Below are 19,169 nucleotides of genomic sequence, written 5' to 3' on the forward strand. Positions count from 1 at the left end.
TCAAATGTGCTCACGTTTATCTTCCAGCAAAGTTTTGACTCAGGTATTTTGCCTGAAGACTGGTTAAAAGCTTTGGTAGTCCCTGTCTTCAAAAAATCCAGCAAGGACAACCCTGAGAACTACCGTCCCATATCCCTGACTTGTATATGCTGTAAAGTTATGGAACATGTAGTGCTAAGCCATCTGAACAGTCACACTGCTATGAACAACATCTTATCTGATTTGCAACACGGTTTTCGTTCTGGTTTTTCTTGTGAGACGCAGCTTGTTCTTACTACTTATGACTGGGCTACTTCTCTTAATAATCAAGGCCAGGTTGATGCTTTATTACTCCACTTCAGTAAAGCCTTTGATAAAGTCTCGCATTCCAAACTTTTGTATAAGCTCCGTAGTTATGGTATCTGCGGTAAGACTTGCCAATGGATCACTAGTTTCTTATCTGTTAGAACACAATTTGTCTCTGTGAATGGTACCCACTCCAGCTGTACTCCAGTGACCTCAGGCGTTCCTCAAGGTTCTGTGTTGGGTCCGGCGCTCTTCCTCTTGTTCATCAACGACATTACTCTCTGCACCAGGTCTCACCTACGTTTATTTGCTGATGATACTGTAGTCTATCGCAATATCAGGTCTGCAGATGATCATCAAGTGCTCCAGCAAGACCTGGATAACTTAACTAAATGGTCAAATGATTGGCAAATGGAATTCAACGTGTGTAAGTGTCATCTGCTTTCTATCACAAACAAGCGCAAACCATCCTTGCATACTTACTCCATCAACAATAAGTCTCTATCCAAAGTTGCAGAGCAAGATTACCTTGGAGTACGCTGTTCCTCCAATCTTCGCTGGGGCCCCCACGCATCTAAAATCTCGGATAAGGCAAACAAAGTTCTTGGTCTTCTTCGCAGGACTTTGAAACCATGCAGTCAGCTAGTTAAAGAGAGAGCATACTTTACCTTAGTAAGACCTATTCTTGAATACGCAGCTCCAGCTTGGAACCCTTATACTGATACCGATGTCAATCGCCTGGAACAAGTGCAAAAAAACGCTGCACGGTTCGTCACCAACACATATGACCCGTATGCAAGTACCACAAAACTTGTTAAAGACCTATCTTGGGACACTCTTGAACAAAGACGTTTAACTAGTCAGGCTATCTTATTTTATAAATTTCATAATAGTCTTATATATGCTAAATTACCTGATCTTGTCACGCGATCAACCAGATCCACCAGGCGCAAAGAGCTGTATTATAACCAATTGCAAGCAAATACCCTAGCTTTCAACTATTCTTTTTTCGCTAGAGCCATAAGAATCTGGAATTTGCTCCCCAACGACGTCAAATCAATTAATACCCTTGCCAAGTATAAGGCTGCTGTTCAGCCTGCAGTTAGATCTCTACAAGTACCTAGCTACTTGCGCAGGCTTTAGATCCCCAACCCATTAGCTGCTTAGTTTGTTTGTTTATTTATTATTCATTCATTTATTTATTTATTTAGCTATTTATCTATTTATTATTTATGTATTTAGCTATTTATCTATATCATTTATCTGCAATTAGATTTAAAGTGCATGTTACTTGTGTTAGCATTTAGATCCTCAATGGTCCTTTCCCCTTGTGGCGTTCTGTGCTTCTGTCTGCGCCGGAGTCCTCTGCAATGCTTTGTTGAAGCGGTTGCGAGTGATTCTGGTGTGGATGGGGGTGTGGAGCGCCGTAGGGGGAAGGGTCCATTAAATATTTCGTTTGTCTGCTTGTTATTCACTACTAATTTATTTATTTGTTTATTACCTATTTGTCTCAAGTATCTAACCTGTTTTCTTATTTTATCTATTTACTTATTTATTTATTTATTTACTTATTTATACATTGATGTTTGTTTTTGCTACAGTTACTCTTTAATACTCTTTGTATCATAATTATACAATAATTACAATATTTACTTATACAGTTACTCTTTAATACTCTTTGTATCATAATTATTCGTTATTATTTGAGCAATACTTATTGTAATTATTTTAGCTCTATATGCCTCCTAGTATTAGCGAAAGCTACTTATAGGAGTAATAAATCGAAGTATCGAAGTATCGAAGTATCGAAACTGATAGCATTTTTGGTGGGGGAAGGGTTCAGAGAGAACCAGATTTACCGGGAGAAGGGGGGAGTATTGGGGTTGATGGATGACGGGCTGAGATAAGGAAGTTTCTCTTTGGCATTGTGGCCTTATCCTCCGGTCACCTTTTTCTTCGTCTCTTGGGTTTTACCGCTCCCTCTATGACTTTCTCTTCCGTTGGGGGATCTGGTTGTTCAAGTCCACTGAACAACTTATAATAAACGATACTAGAGTCCGAATCACAAATAGCCAAGGTCGCAACCTTGTTCCTTTCATCTTGACTTTGTCCAGAAACATTTACCCCTTCAACCAAGTTCTTCATTTGCTGCATACTAAGACTTAGAGTTGCATTAACCGGAACAATTACTTCCAAGTCTTGATTCTTCTTGGGTTTACCCGTAATGTAGAATATTTTAAGTTTTTCGCACGAATGTATCTCCACTTCGCGCCAGTATTTCGCTTCGCAAAGATCGAGATAAACCAACATCGTCGCTCTGGTCGCACCATCATTGAGCCCATGTGCTTTTATTTCTTGAAATTTAGGATGTAACTCTATCCACCGTTTACGTGAAACTTTAAAGTCCAAGTTATCGGCCATCAATTCGCGAGTTATATTCGGTACAATGGATTGCAAAGGTTAGAAGTTTAACTCTAGCAAGAAGATGACAATTACAGCCAGGCGTTACACGGTCGGTGTAGTGCACAGGTATCCCAATCTCTGTTAATTTGGTTGGCAGTTTCTCGAAGTTTCATCTCGAGCGACCTCGCGTGGAATGCCGACATTTACACATACCGTAATTGCTTGAATGAGCACTTCCATCGAATAAGCGCCTCACTCGGACATGCGCCTCGACCCACGCGCCTGGAGAGAAGGAGGCGCGCGCCTGGTCTTTTTCTCGCTTCTTTCCCAACCCTTTGGCTTGCTACGCAGGCTACGCCTGGGAGGGGGGGTATTTGACACCCTACCCATGATGCATCGTATCATCTTAGTCACAAAGGCGGTAAGAGCATGGGCAAAAATACAGTGAATATACAGCGGAAAATTGTTATGCAATTGGAATAAATGAAGCTGAAACTTACATTGTGTTTAGTTGTTGGTGTTGTTTGTGCCCTGGTGGAAAAACCTAATATTTGATTCGAGACTGACATTCAGGAAAAAAAACAGGTCGGAAGATTTCCTGGATCAGTGCCTGCGTATTCTCGTTGTGCGTGGGCCACCTCTACCTTACACACGGCATGGATAAGCAGAACGTTAACGGAGATAAAATCGTAAGTCGTATTACTTGCGATTGTAAACTGCGTGACTCAGTCAGTGCATAACTCGCTATTCCTGGTATAAAATCATTCTAGAAACATGTAGAATGCGTCAGGGTCAGTGCATAGCTCGCGATTTCTGATATAAAATCATTCTAAAACATGTAAAATGCGTCCGGGTCAGTGCATAACTCGCGATTCCTGATATAGAATCATTCTAAAAACATGTAGAAATACGTCAGGGTCAATGCATAATTCGCGATTCCTGATATAGAATCATTCTAGAAACATGTAGAATGCGTCCGGGTCAGTGCATAACTCGCGATTCCTGATATAGAATCATTCTAGAAACATGTAGAAATACGTCAGGGTCAGTGCATAACTCGCGATTCCTGATATAGAATCATTCTAGAAACATGTAGAAATACGTCCAGGGTCAGTGCATAACTCACGATTCCTGATATAGAATCATTCTAGAAACATGTAGAAATGCGTCAGGATCAGTGCATTACTCGCGATTCCTGACATAAAATCATTCTAGAAACATGTAGAAATACGTCAGGGTCAATGCATAATTCGCGATTCCTGATATAGAATCATTCTAGAAACATGTAGAATGCGTCCGGGTCAGTGCATAACTCGCGATTCCTGATATAGAATCATTCTAGAAACATGTAGAATGCGTCCGGGTCAGTGCATAACTCGCGATTCCTGATATAGAATCATTCTAGAAACATGTAGAAATACGTCAGGGTCAGTGCATAACTCACGATTCCTGATATAGAATCATTCTAGAAACATGTAGAAATGCGTCAGGGTCAGTGCATAACTCGCGATTCCTGATATAGAATCATTCTAGAAAGATGTAGAATGCGTCCGGGTCAGTGCATAACTCGCGATTCCTGATATAGAATCATTCTAGAAACATGTAGAAATACGTCAGGGTCCGTGCATAAATCGCGATTCCTGATATAGAATCATTCTAGAAACATGTAGAAATACGTCAGGGTCAGTGCATAACTCGCGATTCCTGATATAGAATCATTCTAGAAACATGTAGAAATACGTCAGGGTCAGTGCATAACTCGCGATTCCTGATATAAAATCATTCTAGAAACATGTAGAATGCGTCCGGGTCAGTGCATAACTCGCGATTCCTGATATAAAATCATTCTAGAAACATGTAAAATGCGTCAGGGTCAGTGCATAATTCGCGATTCCTGATATAGAATCATTCTAAAAACATGTAGAATGCGTCAGGATCAGTGCATAACTCGCGATTCCTAATATAAAATCATTCTAGAAACATGTAGAATGCTTCAGGGTCAGTGCATAACTCACGATTCCTGATATAGAATCATTCTAGAAACATGTAGAAATGCGTCAGGGTCAGTGCATAACTCGCGATTCCTGATATAGAAACATTCTAGAAACATGTAGAATGCGTCAGGGTCAGTGCATAACTCGCGATTCCCGACAAAGAGACATGTAGGTGCCACTCCGAGGGGGCACAGGAGGTGGGACATTATATATAGGGGCGTTCAGACCTGGCAATGGGGGAGTGCCCTCTCGCACATAGACTATCCTGGCTGCCCTCTTCCGAGGAGTAACTGGCCTATAGTTACTACTATCACTATGTTTAACTGATCTACTGTTACTACTACCTCTAGAGCTTCCTTGTAAGAAATTCGCAAACACTGTTATAAAAGCTTGGCTTTCGGCCGATGCATCTGAGCGCATGGTTCCAATGCGCTCTAAGAGCTCGTACTCTACGTTACGATAGGACGGTAGTTCCCATGGCAACTCCTCGTACAAAGTCACCTTGGGCTCAAGGTACCCTGAATCTCTCTCCTCTATGTAGCTAGGGAGGGTGGGTTCGGAGGAACGTCTCTCAGAAAGGGGCCTTATTGTGGTGGTGCTCCGTGGGTCCGTTGTTAGTTGCACCGTGTCGATACCCGATAAACTTGTCTGTAAGCGAGAAAGGTAAAAAAATGATAAATTAATAGCTTTCTTTTTACTATGAACATTTCCGAGCATTCAGGCTAAACAACATATAGGAGAAGCTTATATTCTTTAACTGAGGATATGTTACCTACAGTCGGTGATCAAATATATGATACCCCCCCTCTACAATTTGACACCCTTACTAAAGATTGGTGTTAATCTCCACCATCCCCAGCCCCACTTGCCTCCAAGTCAATGTTTTTCACAACTATATGCACCTCAAACAGCATTAAACGTGGGAGCGGGGGGGGATTTATTCCCTGTCCTCTTAAAGTTCCGTCTATAAATCAATTACACAGTGGGCTGTAGTGATGGTATACTGCTACCAGTCACGGGTTGTTAACCTATTCAGGAGTCATCAACCCGGTAACGATTTTGACCGCGGTTAAGCTATGAAGACACAAGTATTTTGACCGTGGCTTACTTATGAATACATAAGTATTTTGACCGTGGTTAACCAATGAAACGCAAGTATTTTGACCGCGGTTACCCAATGAATACACAAGTATTTAGATCGTGGTTAACCCATGAATACACAAGTATTTTGACTGCGGTTACCCTATGAATACACAAGTATTTTGACCGTGGTTAACCTATGAATCCGTAAGTATTTAGATGGTGTTAAACTCATGAATACACAAGTATTTTGACTGCGGTTACCCGATGAATACACAAGTATTTAGATCGTGGTTAACCTATGAATCCACAAGTATTTAGATCGTGGTTAACCCATGAATACACAAGTATTTTGACCGTGGTTAACCTATGGATACACAAGTATTTTGACCGCAGTTAACCAATTAATACACAAGTATTTTGACCGTGGTTAACCTATGAATACGCAAGTATACTTACGGCTGAAGAGACATAACTCGTCGGCGCTGATGGTATTGGGTTTCTGTTCTTCAAAAGATAAGATTCTCATCATTAGAGATACCTGAACCATCAATATTACAAGGTGCACTAAAACACCAACAACTAGACAATGTGTGCCAACACCCTAAAACTATTAAAGTCATATTTGCATACCTTATATTTTGAAGATTATGGCTCTCTACTGCAAAAAATAAAAATGAAAAAGAACTTTGTAAAGGTGTAACCGTAAATAGCGTATTGATGGGGGGATAGATAGATCACGTGGAGTGTCACTCCCGTGCCCATTTTGAGCAGGTCTTTCCGAAGTAATCTGGGGCGGTTCTAGGGGGGGGGGGGGGGGGGTAGCGGCATTTGGCTTAAAAATAAAAAAATATATACGAAAGAACAATAAGTCCGGCACCCCCTTTCTTGAAACTTTTGCCTCGCCCCCCCCCCCCCCCGTTTTTAAACTTCTGCATCCGCCCCTGGTGATTAAACAAAATACAAAAAGGCCCGTAATAAGAATGCCCTTGTTACCAAGGGCACCACTATGGGGATAATTACTTTTCGCCATTATTCTTCTCACCTGTCTTTATGTGACGTATGACAAACAGTAAGGCAGTGACCAGGAGAATGATTGTCAGGCCCATTCCTCCGACAATACCACCCGCCGTGATCAGGCCGATACCAGGTGCAGAGGTCTGGGCTGCCGCTACATCTGCAAAAAGTGAATGTGAAAAATGTTGGGCAAGGACCATTTGATATTTGACGGGGGTTTGACAGATCCTCAAAGAAATATCGAAAAAGGCTCAGGCCCTTCAAAAAAATCGGGCAGCAAAACTGTCCTGGAAAAGATCGAGCAAAGAAAAAAATTCGTACTCCCCCGACCAAATATCAAATGATCCGTCCCTAAGCAAAATGACTTTCAAGCTTCCTAGTTCTATTCCCAGCCGATGTCGGGCGTTGCGGGTGTTACCATCCTACGCCCCACGGAGGGGGACCTACTGCGGGCTCACAGAAACGTCTAGTACTAGAGCCTACCTATTTTGGTACATTTCTTTATATCAGAGTTTTTGTTAAAGGTGACCTATATTACTTTGCGTTACAATATTGTAACCTATTGAAACCTTTCTCATACCAATGGTTTTGAGAGACTTAGAGACTTGGCGTTACCTTCCTTGCGTTTCAAAATGCCGCTTACGTGACTGACCTCTAGAGACTCACCTTGCGTTACAAGAGTGATGTAACCTTTCTCATCACCTAGAGCATTCCTTGCGTGACAAACAAAGGTCCGTGCAGTCAAAGTCGCGACAGTAATGCGTGACAAAACGCTTGTCTTGTTTACAAATATGACGTCTTCGATAAAGTCTAGACCTGACCACGTGATACTTGGACGTGGGTTCCCGGATGCCTGGCACGTGATGGTTGCCTTGGCAACGCCATTCAGGCTTGAGAAGAGTGTCAAAATGGAGGGTTTGACTGCGAAGACAGTAAACATGCCGTTAGCTGTAAAAATTTGACCACCTTTCAAAGAACAAATAGGGATTCATTTATGCCATTGCAGTATCTCCACTATATATTTATGACATACCGGGGACATACCAGATCTAGAATGCCTTTTTTATCTTATTCGCTTATACTTTATAGTTTTGTCTACAAATACCCCCTGCACTCCCGCTGGGTACGGGCCTGTATTATGCTTCTCGGTGTGACATTGTTTCGTGTTCTCGTGGCATAGGTAAGAACTCGAAGAAAAAAATACGAAAGTCACCCAAAAGGTTAGTAGAACTAATCATATGAGCGACACGACATGACATGTATTCACTTATGTCATATAAAAGCTGTCGCTTTTCTGAATGGTCTAAAGGAGCCTGGGGCGAGCACGCGGGAAACCGGCTATGTCCTAAAAAACTTGGGGCCTGGGCCTATTTTGAACACGGCGGCCGGCGAAATCGTATAGTCGTTAACGCGAAGTTTATCTGGAAATTCTCCACAACCAGAGGGGGACAAAAACGCGAAAAGATGATTGAAGCGTACTTTCAGATATGTACTGTCCTGATAGGGAACTGACCGAGTGAGAGAGAACGACAGTTTTCACAACAAGATTTAAAATTGATAGGTGAAAAAAATGTATATACTTACACAAGACCTCGATAAAAACAGAAGCGCGTCCGATGTCACACTCAATGCCATTACTAGCGGCACACACATACAAGCCATTTTGGTGTTGCTTGATTGGCGTGAAGGTCAGGTTCCCAGTTGAATTTGCGCCAGCAATTAGCCAGCGGATATCTAAGGGCTCGCTGCCATGCGCAGAACAACCGAGATTAAAGTTTTCGCCTTCACGAATGGTTAAGTTTCGCACAGGTAAGGACACTACTGGTGGGGCTGAAAAATACAGACCAAAAATATGAGCGGACAAACCATCGAGTTTGTTTTAAAATAAACTAAAAAAGGCTCACCTTTGACATGCACAACCGCTGACCCATTCAAAACATGTCTGTCACCGCTGATACTGGGAGTGCACGTGAACAACACGTGACCAGGGCTAGTAGCTGTGGTGATGTATGACCGCGAGGAGGTGGTACCTAGCAAGGTGTTGTTTTTGTAAAATGCGTAGCTTGTGATGTTGGAAGCGGGGCTTACCGCGCATGTCAGGGTGATGACGTCATCAACACATGATGTCTGAGGGTTTGCTGCTAGATTTGTATAGATTGGTGGTTTTTCTGAAAGTGATTTAAAATATCAGGTAAGTTAAAAGTATTGTAACTTTAGATACATTGCTTTTGATCTACCCTCCTGCGCAGAACTTTGTGTCTCCGCTCGTTTTCTTTGATGTGGAGCAGAAAGCTCTGCGCAGGTGGGTACTTTTGTATCTATAGCAACGATGGCGGCCAAGAAAGGTAGAAAACAATGAAGACTTTAAGATGCGACAACGGCTAAGAAAGGTAGACAACAATGAAGACTTTTAGATGCGATAACGGCTAAGGTAGAAAACAATGACGATTTTAAGATGCGATAACGGCTAAGTTTTACATACGATAACGGCTAAAGCAGAAAACAATGAAAACTTTAAGATGCGACAACGGCTAAGGTTGTAAGGCTGAAAACAATAGAGACCGTGTGATTATAACGCACCCTTAGCAAAAACGGTAACATTGGCCTCGACGCCAAGCCCCAATGTGTTTCCGGGTACACATGTGTACACATTCCTTCCCAGGGATACCGCTGTGCTAGTATAGACACCCGAGGTCTGGTTCTCTAGAGGTGTCCCTTGGCGGTTAAATTGGTACCACTGTGGAGCTGGGTTGCCTGTGGCAGTGCAGTTGAGATAGACTGGGTCTCCGTAAGTCACGTTGGGTGGAGATGCCGTGAGGACTGTATAATCGGGAGGGACTGGATATAGAAATAGAAAGAGCAGGCAATGACAAGAAATGAGAAGCGCAAGGCATTGTGGTATTAGTCAACCCTCTCGTTGATAGACACACTCAAAAGAGACATTTTCAATGCAGTGTAATTAAAGGAGGCAAAGAGGGATTTGATAAAACACCCGTATAGTATAACCTTGAATTTTCAGTATCACGCTTCTAACGACATGTTTCACAATTCAATTCTTAAACAGGTTGACACATTGAGCCCTTTTTGCAAAAAAGGGAGGTACACACTTTGTAAAATACAGACTTACATTTGACTTCAAGCAAAGTCGACCTTTGACTTGTGAGCCCGCAGTCCAACCCACATGCGCGACACCAATACAACCCTGCGTCAGATCTGCGCACGGTACGAAAGCTGGCGACAGCCCCCACCGATATCACCTGACCGCCTTTGCTCCATGTTACGTTAGTGACGTCACCAGTCACGTGGCATTCTAACGTGACAGTTTGGCCCTCATGTGATGTGACGTTCGCGGTAACGTTTGTGATTACTGGAGGTTCTTCGGGGAAAAATATCAATGAAAATAATCACGCAAGTAATATTGCTAGAGATATGTATTGCGTGACCGCATTTGTCACGTGCAAGCATTTCTAAGCAAGTCACGTAATCAGGTTACTCCAAAGCATGCCACTTTTAGGTAAGTCACGCAAAACACCTCAAGGGCGTGTCACGCAAGCATCACAGAGTGTCAAGTAACAACGTACCTTTGACTTGCACGAGGACGCTTGCCACGTTACCGGTCCCTACTGTGTTATTAGGCACGCAAGTAAAGTTAAAAGCCCCCGCGTCGGGTAATCTGACCACGTGACCATAGGTGGTGTTGCCACTAGCCACAAGGCTACCATTCTTGTAGATGAGATACTCGTGTGGATCTGGCTTAGCGGTAGCAGTACAGCTGAAAGTTATATGATTGTTTACACATGACGTGGGAGAGCTGCTTGTTAGGCTTGTGTTCTCGGGTTTGTCTACAATTAAAAGAATGTACCGAATCTCAGCGTATTCCTGCATTTTTTTATCGGGTTACCTGTGCTCGAAGATGAACCGCGAGGATCCTTGTAGTTTGGGACGAGATAACTTTCTGTGAAGTCACACAAAACGAAGCCCCGTCTATAAGCCTGGGAATAAAACTACATCTCCCCCTTATTTGTCGGGAGATTATCACAAATAAATAAAAAAATGCGAATTTGTCGGTTGTAAGGGCCTCAAGTACACCCTCTGATTTCCAACTAACCCATTTTCAGAGAGCATTGAAATACTCGTATCCATTATATCTCCAAACAAAAATCGCTCCTTTCTATGTCGTATCTATTGTCTTCTCTATCGTCGTTTCTAATATCTTCTCTATCGTCCTCTCTAATATCGTCTCTATCGTCGTCTTTAATTTCGTCTCTATTGTCTTCTCTATCGTCGTCTCTAATATCGTCTCTATCGTCTTCTTTAATTTCGTCTCTATCGTCGTTTCAATCGTCCACTCTACTGTCGTCTCTATTGTCGTCTCTCTTATCCTTAACTTCAAATTCAAGGTAGACAGGTTGTCATCACGAACTCCTGTGGAAACTTGAGTAGTAGTTTTTACAACCAACACACCTTCTAAGATCAATTTACTAATGAAGAAAGCGGAGTCGAGATTACTGCCAAAAATGAAGTAGAGAAAAAAGGAACGAATATGTATTTTCGTTCTAGTAAAACGCCGGCTGTAGCAAGACATCGTTCAACAGCTATAGCGAACTCACAATTCACAACCACTGCCGTGGATCTCCTCGTTCCAGGGCACTCGAGACCGTTGTTGGCTGTACAAACGTAAACGCCTTCGTCTAACCGATCAATGGGCTTAAAGCTCAAATCACGTGACCCCACGAACCCAGCGACATTGTCTCGGCTCCAGGACACGTTGATTGGCTCACTCCCAGTGACGTCACATGGAATGGTCAGGTTAGAGCCTTCGACCACTGTTATGGTCAGCGGAAGCTTTAAAATGGAAGTCGGAGCTGGAGAGAAAGTAAGGACAGGCGTAAATTTTATAGCGATGAGCTGGTGACACACAGATGTTACTTTTACCTTTCACGTCAATCATTGACGATCCTTTTTCTCCCGCACCTACGGCATTCACCGCGGCGCATGAAAACTCGTGGAGTCCTGGTCCCGAGATGTTGACAGTAAAGCTTCCATTGCTAGCGCCCAGCCTTGTGCCATTGAGAAAGTACAGGAATCCCGTGACAGGTGGTTTGGCTCGCCCAGCGGTACATGTTAATGTGACGTTACCATGGACACAGGACCTTGATGGGCTGGCAATCAGAGAGGCATCGGCGGGGTCTAGAAAGGCGGGAGAATTTTGACTAAAATAGCGTGCATAATGACCTTTATAAATTATATTCTCTGCCCTCGTCCTGAAAATTCTATGTCCTCCCTTATCCCCTCCCTTTTAAATAGTCTTTTTGCTATTTGCATCCGCTCCCCTCCCCCTGCGTACTCACATTGTACGTCCAAGCAAACACTAGCGTTCTTGCTCGTCCCCATTCCATTATCGGCCGTGCAATCGTAACATCCGTCATTCAATCTTCCAACACCAGCCAAGCGGAGTGGGCTTCCTGTGCCTATCACCCTATATCCCTTGGTCCATGTTATGTTGGGGGGTGGACTGCCTGTGGTCTCGCACACGAGCTCTACCGTGTTGTTTTCAAGGACGATGATTGTTTTATTTGCAGGACTCGTGATGGATAGTGGGACTGCAAATCAATTTGAGACTCAGTGAGGGGTTGCCTTGGGTAGATTCATCGTTCTAAGATGCAAGAATCAAATTGTTCTCATAATAACAACCTTGAATGTTGTTGCTATAGATATTTGTTTATTCTCTTCCTAATACGGTACTCCATTGGGTATAATATTTGCATATACACTAAAATTTAAGAATATTGTTAAAACATTTTCAGCATTAAAATGCTCCATAAATAAGAACGGCCCAGCCTCAACTGAAAGTTAGACGTTCTTATAAAAAAGTGTATTTGTGACAGTTTTGTTTCAACGTTTTGCGCAATTAAGGAGCAACATATAGTTCGGATTCCTGACTTACCTAGAACTTTTAGGGAAGTACCGCGGCTTTGATAAGTTGTTCCATTGAATCCTCCCACTATTTTGATACTATATTCTCCTTCTAATGATGTTTTTACTTTGTTTATAGTTAAAACAGCTTCAAGCCGCTTGACCTTCAAGGAATAGTCCGTTTTATAAGACTGAAAGATAGTTGTCTTATTGTCATCGTTGCTGTGTGATCCGATGGTATTTTCGCCCCTATTGAAGCTTAACGTGAAGATATTTTCTCCCTCAACGACGTGAAATGACCATGTAAGTGAGAGGTTGTGCGTGCCTTCAAAAACCTGCACTTGGGACGGTGGTAACCGGGTAAATGTGATCAAGCCAGCTGAAAGTGAAACGATTTATAAGGAGTTGAGATCGTAACAACATGTACTGTTACCCGAGGGTCTCAAGGGGGTACCTGATTTACGGTTAATGGTTAAATAATCAGACGATTTTACGTAAAACGGTTGAACAAATAGGCGTTTTTTCGGTTACGTTTAATTTTTCGGCATCTTTATTACTGTTAACGGTTATTTGTTTTCCTCAAATTTACGCTTAAAGCTTAATTTCTTTTTCAACCCCATTGATACCCTCTTACTCGGTAAAACATATCGCGGCCAACAATTTAGTCCCCTGCATGTAAACAAGGCCTATTCTAATAGAAACGGTAAAACGATTTGAGTTGTAGTTTGTGGCTACAAAAACCGTATGACAGTAAACGCATTGCTTTTTTCATATTTGTATAAAGAAGGTTTTTGCATTGCCGTCACGAATGAAATAAAGTAACAGATTGGCACAACTAATAACTTTTCTCATCTTACTAGAACTTTAAAATCAACTTTAACACTTCTTGCATCCATAACACTTTGTAATCTGAAATGTGAGAAAGGTAAGCAGCAAAACGTACCCGTTTGAGATATGACGAAGTCAAGTGCGAAGCATAAAACAAAGAAAAATCCCATGTTGTAGATGCCGATGGTAAGTTCGGCTTTGGGATGTGAATGGAAACTCAAACTTCATAGTTCAAAATGTTATTAATATTTAAAAAAAGCATTTATTTTCAATTGTTCCCATCTAAATTACAGTTTTAATTATTTCATTATCGATTCTGTGTTCTCTATCTCTTCTCTTATTAGCTTCCGACTGTGCCGTGGGACGCACGGCGACTGTTTTGGATGTTTGAAATAGTTTCTTAGACTCTGCAGCCGACACCTATTTATTATATTCTCCTACTTCAAAAAGGAGACAATCTTTACACACAGCTCTTTACAGTCTTTTTTCTATGGGAAAAGTATTTACTGAATGTTATCTTTTCATTCCGTCAGCTTTGCAAACATTTAACCTATCAAAAATTTATTGACGAAAACCAGCGTACAATAAAGAAATTATTTACTCTCTAAATTTACGGACTTCCTCCCATTTCATTGGGATATCTCAAGAGAAATTGTTATATCCTTTCAATCAATTTTAATATATCAAAATAATAATCTGCAATACTATTATTAAATCGCGATGAATAATTATTATGTTATAGATACCTAAAAAAGTATGCTTTGTTATACTGATGTCATGCTTTTGCTAAGTTTTAAGTTTCAGTTTTTGAAATAATTCACAGGTTTGTGTTTCCTTTCAGAAGAGGGAACATTTGTGTATTTTCGAAAACGTTTGCACACAATCCTACCTACCATAAAACCACAGAAAAGTAATTAACTATTGAAGGATATTTCTCTGCTACTGTTTATGCTACTTTTATGTATGTATTCATGTATTCATTGATTCACTCATTCGTTCATTCATTTATTTATTTATTTATTGCACCGTTATGCTAGCCGATTCCTTAGCTGTATTTCCATAAAAATATCTATTCAAGTATCCTTTACTTAAACAAAACAGTCATTAAAATACTGTTAAAGAGTTTTGAGAAAGCACCCTCATTTAGGACCTGAATTCTTAACGGTATTGTTAGCGGGTGACTCAGTAGAAATACACTCTTTTTTTATAAGAACCTTTTTTATGAGAACGTCCAGCCTGAGATTTCACCATTCACAATGCAGAATCAAATTGTGCTTATAGTAACAACCTTATTATTGCTATTGATCACTAGTATAATTCTTTTCCTAATAATTCTTTGTGTTTTGTGTTTATGTTCTTATATACACTAAAATTTAAGAAAATGGTTAAAAACATATTCAGGCTTAAAATATCCCCAAAATAAGAACGGCCCAGCCTCAACTGAAAATTTGAAGTTCTTATAAAAACAAAATTGTGTATAATACTTCAATAACTTGCTAAGCTTGCTTTCATGAGTTAAAAGGGTAGTGGATAAGAGAGGCTGGACATCAGTGTTTAAGGCAAAATTTACTATATTAAACGAAAAAATTCGAGATGATTACATTGTGTATACTCAGTTTATGTTCTTATATACACTAAAATTTAAGAAAATGGTTAAGAACATATTCAGGCTTAAAATATCCCCAAAATAAGAACGGCCCAGCCTCAACTGAAAATTTGAAGTTCTTATAAAAACAAAATTGTGTATAATGCTTCAATAACTTGCTAAGCTTGCTTTCATGAGTTAAAAGAGTAGTGGATAAGAGAGGCTGGACATCAGTGTTTAAGGCAAAATTTACTATATTAAACGAAAACATTCGAGATGATTACATTGTGTATACTCCAATTTGAGTACCTGCCAAACACACTTCCCCCTAAATCCGCCCATAGAGACCGCCATCATGACTTCAGAACTGGCTGCCAAATAGCACCATAGTGAGTCAGTCTTGCATTTTGTTCCAGAAGTCGCAGAAGAAAATATTTCAGTTACTAAAAATGCTTCATGGTTTTAATAGAGAGTTAACTCAAATCGGATGCAATGAGCAGTGTTTATCAAACCTAACACAACATCGACTGGTAATATCAGCCAAGCTTGAGTCAAAAACAAAAATAATGTATAGTTTGAGGTGTTCGGCCTGGGTCAAGAACACTTGGCTTTATGTCATGGTATGCCTTTTTAGGTTTTCGTCACAGGTGAAGCATTTACCACAAAGAAGGCATTCTTTTCGCCCATATGTGACATCACATGTATTTTAAGGTCTCCAGCCCGGGGGAGGCATTTACCACACTGAGGACATTAGAATGATTTTTTCACCCTTATGTGAAATCGAATGTCTTTTTAGGTTTCCAGGCCTTGTGAAACATTTGCCACATTGAAGCCACTCGAATGGCTTTTCACCCGTATGTGACATCGACATTGCATGTATTTTTAGGTCGCCAGCCTGGGTAAAGCATTTACCCCACTGAAGACAGTCTAATGGCTTTCCCCTGAATGTGTCACTGCATGTTTTCTAAGGTCTCTAGCCCGGGTGAAGCATTTACCAAACTGAGTACATTCAAATGGCTTTTCACCTGTATGTGTCATTGCATGTTTTTTAAGGCTTCCAGCCCAAGTGAAGCATTTGCCACATTGAGGACACTCTAATGGCTTTTTCCCTGTATGTGTCATTGCATGCCTTTTTAGGTGACCAGCCCGGTGAGGCATTTACCACACTGAGTACACTCAAATGGTTTTTCACCTGTATGTGCCATTGCATGGTCTTTAAGGCTTCCAGCCCAAGTAAAGCATTTACCACACTGTGGACACTTGAATGGCTTTAAATCACTTTGTAAAAATGCGTGTCTTATGAGACTTGATCGATATGCGAAACATTTGCCACATATCTCACACGCCAAGTGTTTCTCCCCAAAATGGGTTCGCTTGTGCTCTTGAAGGTTTAAAGGCGATTGATATAACTTACCACACATATCACACTCGTGGCCATGTTTGCCCGCCGTTTTGGAATTTGATGCATTCTGGGCATCCATATCTTACACAGGTAGCCCAAGAGGGATTCCCAAAACTTGTATATCTATAAATAGTGCAGCTTTCAGGTAAATGATCTAATAAGCACCCGGGTCTTATATTAAATTTCGATGGGCCGAGGGTGGCGTTAGAAAAGACAGAGGGCGTTTATTAGAGAGGAGCTTTCTTTGCAAACTAACAATGTAACAAACCCAAGTGCAGTGGGGTTCTAGTCTCGGTAAGGATCACGTTAAATTATAGCCTGCGTGCAAGTCTCACCCAGTAGAAGCCAAACTCAGATTTGATTTATGTTACCAAACTTTTTATGTTGTATGTCTTAGAGCTAAGAGGACGGAAGGGGGCGTTTAATAGAGGGGTGCGTTTGTTAGAGAGGGGCGTTCATTGAAACTTGTAAGCTTAGGGGGGCGTTCATTAGATAGGGGGCGGTTATTAGATCATTTACGGTAAATATTTCTTAGATTGGATACCTGTGGTATCTGTTTTTTACAGTTCAATTTGGATTTCTAACAGCCTCAGATATCTCAGTCAAACCGGAGTTTCGCCTACATTTCCTAGTGAATAAATTCACATTGATCTTTGTGGGCATACCGTATTTACTCGAATAAGCGCCTCCCTCGAATAAGCGCTTCCCCCGAATAAGCACCCCCTTCGAACCAAAACTATTCATAAGCGCCTAATGTAATGTTATGTAATGTACTGTTCAGCATTTGTATAGAGCACTTTAACATACGAAATGATCAAATGCGCTCCACATGAGACACACTTTACTCATAAGTGTGTAGATACGGACTGCTCCACGCAGTTTACAATCATGAGTGTAGGTTAGTGTGTAAGCATTGTCACTTAAGATGGTACCACGCACCAGCGTTTCTTTTACGTCCCCCAATACAGGTTAATGATGTGCGATGAGAGACGGGACCTCCGGCTTAACGTCCTTATCTGAGAAAACGAAGGATGCACAGTCCCCAATGTAGAGAACCAGGTTTATTACACCTCTGAAAAAAATCTGACCTGTTGCTCTGACCTGGGTTCGAACCCCAGCCCTCTTGCTGAAGAAGCGAAGCTCGTATTACAGAGCTATCGCGCAAATTTCTCCCCCCCCCTCCCCCACACAATTAAATATCATAATCTGTGCTGTTCATGCCAAAACCAAAACTATTAATAAGCGCCTTCCTCGAATCCCCCCCCCCCCCCACAATAAATATCATAATCTGTGCTCTTCATATAAAAGATACAAACACACACACAAGAGGGAGGTAAATATTTTATTGGATAAAAGTTTATTGAAAAAGGCTACTCCAAGCTGTACAAATATAGAGAAAGAGAATCGGTTGTAGTATTAGTATCAAAATGATATTATAATAACAAAAAAACACCTAAGTTCCTAGCATAGCCTAGCACATAAGACAATTTATTATCGCTGATTTTTACAGAGCAATTGCGATTTTATGCGTTACTTATTAACTTATTGACACAAAGTTATGGGCTAGGCTAGGATTCAGGGGCGGATCTAGCGTTCCACTAAAGGTTTGGCTCAGTGACAAAGCGGGAGGGGGTAATTCTTTTTGTTGCATATGGCTTTCTGGCAACCCAAAGAGGGGGGGGGGGTTAAACCCCCTAAACCCTCCCCCTAAATCCGCTACTGGGATTTTAGATCATTTTTTTTTGCTGATGACGATTACGTCTATTTTGAGGGGTTTTGTTTGAATCCCTGTTCGACCGTATTTTTTCCCTGAAAAACAGTCGTTGCTATAGTGATCAAGATAACATGATCAGGGCGGGGCAACTCTAATCCAACCATACCAGGTGATGCTTCATACGTTGATTTCGTTGTATGGAACGTTGTAAGCACATTTAATGAATGTCTTTTATAATTTAAAAAAAAATCAACCCTGTGAACCCTATTAAGTATATCTGCTTAAACCCTATGTTGGTTCAGCGCATTCCTTAAAGTCGCATTGTCACCAGTTTACTACCGGAGGTCCGACGGAAACCTCAACCGTTAAAAGACAAAAGAATCTATTAGAATCCGAGATATTTAACAGGCCATCCGCTCTAAATTATCGATCACATCCTCAAAGAAGCTGCCAATAAAAGTTCTTTCGATGGGCTAAGCATTGTTCCAGGTTAGCAGCTAAAGAAAATCGATCTCTTGGGCTCCTCCGAACAACTCTTCTGCCTTGCCATCCACATGTTAAGGAGGCTGCGTACACCTCCATGGCCCGTCAATCTTCTCGCTCAAGTTTCCAATTTTTAATAAGATCCGGAATAACCTTGTAAAAATAGATTTCCCCTCCTATGTAAAGCTTGCAACAACCATCAACATACAGGTCCCTAGCCACACGCAAGGTGTTAGATCTTCTTGCACAGCTCAAAACATACTTCCGAAATGCCTTGCTTTCTTCCTGTGTATGCTTATCCCGGTTTGCATATTAAACGATGCATTCACGATATTATCGTTTCGCACCGTTCATCTTTACGGTATAATAACAGAATGGACGTATCAGAAAGTATGCCCCAAATGTACCTGATGTAAGCGAACTTTGCCAGGCGCGTGTCCAGAGCGGTCCTTGGGATACGAA

The 19,169-nt window shown here is 41.3% G+C and overlaps 2 protein-coding genes across 3 annotated transcripts; both read right to left on the bottom strand.

Annotated features, from left to right (window-relative positions):
* Positions 1 to 1,874: 1,874 nt before the first annotated feature.
* Positions 1,875 to 13,734, bottom strand: LOC5516747 (hemicentin-1). 2 transcript variants are annotated; one of them, XM_032386623.2, is made up of 15 exons: positions 13,639 to 13,734; positions 12,727 to 13,074; positions 12,131 to 12,382; positions 11,715 to 11,969; positions 11,390 to 11,644; positions 10,361 to 10,621; positions 9,907 to 10,155; positions 9,360 to 9,617; positions 8,684 to 8,947; positions 8,364 to 8,609; positions 7,446 to 7,700; positions 6,808 to 6,939; positions 6,396 to 6,423; positions 6,222 to 6,264; positions 1,875 to 5,330 (listed from the first exon to the last, which is right to left on the bottom strand). In XM_032386623.2, the coding sequence occupies exons 1-15, from the start codon at positions 13,691 to 13,693 to the stop codon at positions 4,815 to 4,817; spliced, it is 3,417 nt and encodes a 1,138-aa protein (XP_032242514.2). In that variant the 5' UTR covers positions 13,694 to 13,734; the 3' UTR covers positions 1,875 to 4,814. The 2 variants fall into 2 exon arrangements, with proteins under 2 accessions (XP_032242514.2, XP_048588140.1); XM_048732183.1 differs by having other exon boundaries at positions 5,163 to 5,330; positions 6,222 to 6,269.
* On the bottom strand, positions 2,230 to 2,706 carry LOC116620861 (tRNA-splicing endonuclease subunit Sen15-like). The gene has a single exon (XM_032386774.1). The coding sequence runs from the start codon at positions 2,704 to 2,706 to the stop codon at positions 2,230 to 2,232; it is 477 nt and encodes a 158-aa protein (XP_032242665.1).
* Positions 13,735 to 19,169: the final 5,435 nt, after the last annotated feature.

Source organism: Nematostella vectensis, chromosome 9, assembly GCF_932526225.1.
Source record: "Nematostella vectensis chromosome 9, jaNemVect1.1, whole genome shotgun sequence".
NCBI lineage: Eukaryota > Metazoa > Cnidaria > Anthozoa > Actiniaria > Edwardsiidae > Nematostella > Nematostella vectensis.

Bases quoted from the DNA above. Each gene is read 5' to 3' on its own strand.
- LOC116620861 (XM_032386774.1), bottom strand. From the start codon at position 2,706: ATGGCCGATAACTTGGACTTTAAAGTTTCACGTAAACGGTGGATAGAG.
- LOC5516747 (XM_032386623.2), bottom strand. From the start codon at position 13,693: ATGGGATTTTTCTTTGTTTTATGCTTCGCACTTGACTTCGTCATATCT. The intron at 11,645-11,714 runs GTAAAAGTAACA...CTTTCTCTCCAG, and splicing joins GTCAATGATTGACGTGAAAG to CTCCGACTTCCATTTTAAAG. The intron at 10,622-11,389 runs GTGAGTTCGCTA...TTTTAATTGTAG, and splicing joins CACGGCAGTGGTTGTGAATT to ACAAACCCGAGAACACAAGC.